This window comes from Anarrhichthys ocellatus, unplaced genomic scaffold, assembly GCF_004355925.1.
Source record: "Anarrhichthys ocellatus isolate YVR2014 unplaced genomic scaffold, GSC_Weel_1.0 scaffold35, whole genome shotgun sequence".
In the NCBI taxonomy this organism is placed as follows: domain Eukaryota; kingdom Metazoa; phylum Chordata; class Actinopteri; order Perciformes; family Anarhichadidae; genus Anarrhichthys; species Anarrhichthys ocellatus.
The window spans coordinates 4,844,701-4,849,923 of record NW_022280065.1 but is presented as its reverse complement, the minus strand read 5'-3'; the positions used below and the strand labels follow the sequence as shown (position 1 = coordinate 4,849,923).

Below are 5,223 nucleotides of genomic sequence, written 5' to 3'. Positions count from 1 at the left end.
AGACTTCTGTATTGAGTGTGCGGTTCCTACAGTAATGTCTCTGGGTGGGTGGCCCTGCTCACCTCATCGTATCGGTACATCATCTTAAGGCCTCTGCAGGACTTGTGCTTCTCCACATAACGCAGGGCACACTCCAGACAGAAGACCACGTTGTCGGTCTCCTGAACCACCTGCACAGACGGAAACCGAAACAGAGACATTACTGTAGGAACCGCACACTCAATACAGAAGTCTCTCATTACAGAGATAAATCATTTAAATGTCTTCCACTCCTACACTATTCTGCACGAGTTGAATTTATTACAATATCGTGGCATTCAATTTGATCACTTCATCATTTGGTTTAGATGCTTTAAAATATTGGGCCATAAAAGAAGTCTTGCCAGTGTGCAAATAAATAGGGATGTTTTTATGTATGTTATTAGTACAGTATATAAGCTCTGTTTTTGCAGGGTATAATGCAAAATAATGCATACAAACTGAAAAACTCTTGCATTATTGATGATTACAGGAATAGATAACTTTAATAAAAACTTGCTTCAAAATGCCAAAGTATATGAAACTACTGGCGCTAAAGCATTTTAGAAAACGAGTCCCCGTGTCTCCCGACCACAGTCTGTGAAACGTGTGTGCCCTCTGCTCTCACCATGGACAGGTAGCAGAGATGCTGACAGATCTGACAGCGTCTCTCTGAGGACTCAAGTGCCAGCCATTTCCCACGGGGCTTCTTGCGTCCCTCCCCGGGGCCCAGGCTGCCGTCATGGGTGCCGTAGCGGGCAGAGGAGAGCAAACCTGCCTTGTACAGTTCCTGTCGTTGGCGCATCTCTATGTTCCTATTGGACAAGAAAGATACTGGTTAAGCTAGTTGGAGCCAGAAAAACCATTGCTGCCATCGTGCAAAAGCTGTGCTCAAACTCTTATGTTGCATTAAGTTGTTTTATTGTTCTGGGAAAATGTGAGGAGTGGGACATCTTCTATTAAAAAGGCGTTTGCAGTGGATAGCAGTTATATACAGCATGAATATACCCATAATGCAACATTTGATTGCTTCAACAAGCGATTAGTTAAAAGGACGTGGAGTTTTCACTTACAGATACAATTCTACATTCTGCGTCCTACCTGAGGTCTTTGAGTAGAGCGGAGATGGTGGTGAGGAGAAGGCCATTGTCCCTCTTGGATTCGGCTGCAGCGATCTGGTACAGTAGCTTCTCCATGGAAAAGGGTTTGGCTATACGACGGCATTTCAGGTCCTGCACACAAAATCGGAACACACATTACAAATTATGATTCTCGTGAAAAATACTGTTTCTGATGTGTTTTATTGTGTCATTTCTTTACGTCTCAAAATAAAAACTCTGGTCATTTATTCGACCAGTTTGATTTCCTTTTTTTTTTCATTTTGTTTTCCACATATACATAAGTGATGCTCCATTATTATTTGAACATAGCCCCTTGTACTGATCTTCCCTCCCAGATTCATGTGCTGACCTTTGCGGCCTGGTAACCCAGGTTCATCCAGTGCGGCGTGGCAAAGTGCACCGTCTCTGACACGCTGTAGCCACAGCACACTTTAGAGACGAAGGCACCGGGGTAGCAGACCACAAACTGGCCGCTCCGCTGGACCGTACGATAAACCTTGATGCCTTCGCGGCACAGCACCTCTGGAGAGATCTGGAAGACCAAAAATGTGTGTTACATTTCTGAGACTGTATATTTTTTGGTAACAAAGTGGCTTCAGAGAGTTCAGAAAACACTGACCATGATGTTCTTCTCCAACATTTCTAGTCCTGGGGTGCCATTGGCCTGAAGCAGTGTATGGACCACCTTGTCCAGCTTAGCCTTCTCCTCAGCAGGGACAGAATACCTGTGGGAGGGACACACACAGACATCAACACACATGGACAGAGTCATACTAAAGGTTCCATCCCATTATCAGTTGAATCTACTCCAATTGCAAAGAATTGTCCACCGTTATACTGTTACTTATCCTAATGGTTTCTCTACCTCGGTGTTATCATGTGTACTCTCTATATCAGTGACGATGAGGAAGAGAGCCTGGTGAACACTTACCAAATGCAATCAGCACCAGTGTGTAAGTAATCAATAAATGGAAGGCGATTTTGGTCTCGAGACCAGCATGAGGTAGAAAAGACCATGCCAATGTTAAGCCAGGGAATGGTCACCCCTAGGGAGACAGAGGGGTTTAAAGAGAAGGAAACAAGAGCATAAGGTTATTATTACTAGCTGCAAATTACAGACACAATGACATTGTGAACTGCTCCAGAAAATGCATTTATAGGGCAAAATGACTGAGAGATTATTAGGGTTTGTTTGAGTTTGGTATTGAGCCTTAATGCTGTAGAGGAATGCCTTTACACTTCCTTACCAGGCACAGCACCCAGATGCCTCAGAATGGATCCAGAGTTATTGGGAAGGACAGTGAGGTTCCATCCATGTCTGAGGAAAAGATAAGAGGAAATGGTCATTTCTACATTATTTTCCAGGGATAAAGAAGAGACAAGATGGCTAAAGAAGATGAAGCAGACAGTGTTCACCTTCTAAGATAAATACTAATGGTTAACAGGTCAGAACGACAGTCTGGCAACACAAGCAGAATATTCTGTGCGAGCTTTAAAGTGAGTGTGGTGTAGTGAGCTACTTACTTTGAAAATGGCTCTGACTTTCCTGTGGGGAATCCACTCCCATGTGTGCTAGTGTCCACCTTCCCACAATGCACTGCCACATGGCTGTCTCTCTGCTCCACAATCCTCCAGTACTCTTCCTGCAGGAACAAAAAAGGAAAGAAAGCCAATCAGTGGAAGAATGCATAAAGCAAGGTTAGATAACTGAAGTTTTGGGTAAAAACAGAATAATACCATTTTTAATGAGGTTCACATGAATGAAAACAAAATTCTTCATTATGAAGAAAATATACATTTTAAGACATGCCACTAGAAGCTTTAGTGTGTCATCATTATAAAGTCATACAACAACAATAGTATAGTATGCAATGAATACAATTACCACCTAGTATTTCTATGCATCCACCAACCCGTCATGTTGCGGTTTATATTATGTCTGTACAAAATTTCATCTTTTCATCACTTTAGATATTTTTGTGAAATTTGCATATGAATTCTTCAGTTATGGCCAGAAACAAGTTTTGTGAGGTCGTAGTGACCTTTGACCACCAAATTCTAATAAGTTCAACCACCACCACATTAAAACTCGTAAAAGTCATAGTATATCATAAAAATGTCATACTACAGTATGCCTTAAAAGAGTCATAAAAAAAGACAGTATAGTACAGTGGTTCCTTCCCAAATGTGATTATTAGAGAGTTTTCTAAGTCCTCTGGGGGCTTTGGACAGTTGGTCAGACATATTTTATCTATATAATCCACAGAACTCACCGTCAGCAGTCTTTATTGGAACCATTTACTTGTAGAACATTGTTCCAATAAAACGCTGGACAGTGAGTGCTGTGGATCGTCTATGCAGACAATGCAGTTTACGTTCAGTACAAGATGTTAAGCATGCTAACCTCAACATCAGCAGCCCCTGGCTCCTTGTTAAAGCACATGGTCATGGTGTTCCGGGCTATCCTGAAGAAGTTAGTCAAAGACACCGATTTCCCCTGCAACAAAGAGGTATTCAACTTTATGAGTCGCAGCATACGACAGGAATCTGAGGGGAAGAGAAACCTCCAGACTTCGCTCCGCATATGTATCGTCTTCTGTCATGCTAACATAAGTATTGGGAATGTAAACCACGAGAAGAGCATGAATAGATTAAGAGCAAAGTAAATATTGCTGGACATGAATGAACTACAGGTTTCGCTATTTCTTGTGTGAACAAGTCAAAAAAAAAAGAAGCATTATGGTTAAATAATGTACATGCACAGACAGATGTATGAACTTGTACATGTGTATGTACTACATGTGTCTCCATACGGCTCCAACTCTGTGCTTCCCCTACAAGCCACAGACACGTTTCCCATGGTTTTGACCCGCTCTATGGACATTCCTGCTCCAGAGATGCTTTGAAGGTTAACATAAATCTGCCGGCTCGGGGCTTTCAGAGGTGCGGACCGTGATGAAAGATGACCTTGTGGATTCCTCATCCTCACAGTGACAATTTGTCTTTTCTTTTTTCTTCTTAGCTATCCAGATTTTTAATTTTTAATTTTTTTTTTTTTTAAACGAACTGACCTTATTATAATTTCTATTATTACAAAAGCTGCAGGGTTGTAAAATAATGCAGTTAAATACAGCAGTGACCCAGTAAGCAACACTTTCTTTCGGCGAGACAGAAGCAGCACTTATATCCAAGCCTTCCCTGGTGTAATTGGAGTTAATTATACCCTTGACATGCACTTTGTTCTCTTGATAGAAAGGTGAAATGTAACCTCCTTTTGGGGGCCACTCCAAGAAAAATGCATACAAATGTGAGCTGTGGAGAAAAGTGATGGGTCGTATTTAGACTGTCCTGTCAGGATGGTGACAGCCATTCACCTGTCACCGCATTAAACAGAATCTGCAATTCACAAGTCTGTAGACTGTACCTGGTCGAGTCTGTTGAAGATATCTCAGTTTTTCAGAGGGAGGTCATAGAGAGGGATTTAGTTACTAAAGGGAGGGGGGGGGGGGGGGGGGGGGAATCAAATGGGCTCCACATTTGAGTTGGGTGGAGTATTGTGCAGTGTGAGAAGTATCTTGATTACATTACAGAAATAATTAGTGTTTCAAGATGCCTTGGCATGACAAAAAAATGTGCTCACAAGCTCTTTGCAAATAAACATTGCATCAACAATACGTGTGTGGCGTATGCGTTTGCACATTTGCACATGTGGATTTCGACACATGCATAAAGAACCGCTAGCCTTTGCACTGATGTGTGTGTGTTTGGGGTTCAGGGGCTTGGCAGACAGATTGGTGGGAGGACATGATAGAGAAAGACAGAGGAGATTTGGGTAAATAGCTAAGAGCAAGGGCATGGGCTGAAGGAGAGAAGCCATGGGGGGGGGGGGGGCGGGTGAGGGGAACGGCTGGTTTGAGAGCTGCCGTCTCTCTGACCTACATTTCAGCCAGCCAGAATCAACACAGCTGCCAGCAGGCAGGGGAGGTGGGAATACATCTAATGTGAATACACACAAGCAAGACTACTGACCACCTTACACACACACACACACACACACACACACACACACACACACACACACACA

At 42.7% G+C, this 5,223-nt stretch overlaps 1 protein-coding gene across 2 annotated transcripts in view; it reads right to left on the bottom strand.

The window, feature by feature from the left end:
- jarid2b (jumonji and AT-rich interaction domain containing 2b) overlaps positions 1-5,223 on the bottom strand; it is a 35,324-nt gene that overhangs the window by 4,204 nt on the left and 25,897 nt on the right. For both annotated transcript variants that reach the window (XM_031866575.1, XM_031866576.1), the window contains 9 exons: positions 3,544-3,636; positions 2,664-2,782; positions 2,387-2,457; positions 2,071-2,185; positions 1,759-1,864; positions 1,489-1,671; positions 1,120-1,250; positions 647-833; positions 63-170 (listed from right to left, as the gene is read on the bottom strand). In XM_031866575.1, the coding sequence (XP_031722435.1) occupies positions 63-170; positions 647-833; positions 1,120-1,250; positions 1,489-1,671; positions 1,759-1,864; positions 2,071-2,185; positions 2,387-2,457; positions 2,664-2,782; positions 3,544-3,636 (1,113 nt within the window). The remainder of the gene's footprint in view (positions 1-62; positions 171-646; positions 834-1,119; positions 1,251-1,488; positions 1,672-1,758; positions 1,865-2,070; positions 2,186-2,386; positions 2,458-2,663; positions 2,783-3,543; positions 3,637-5,223) is intronic.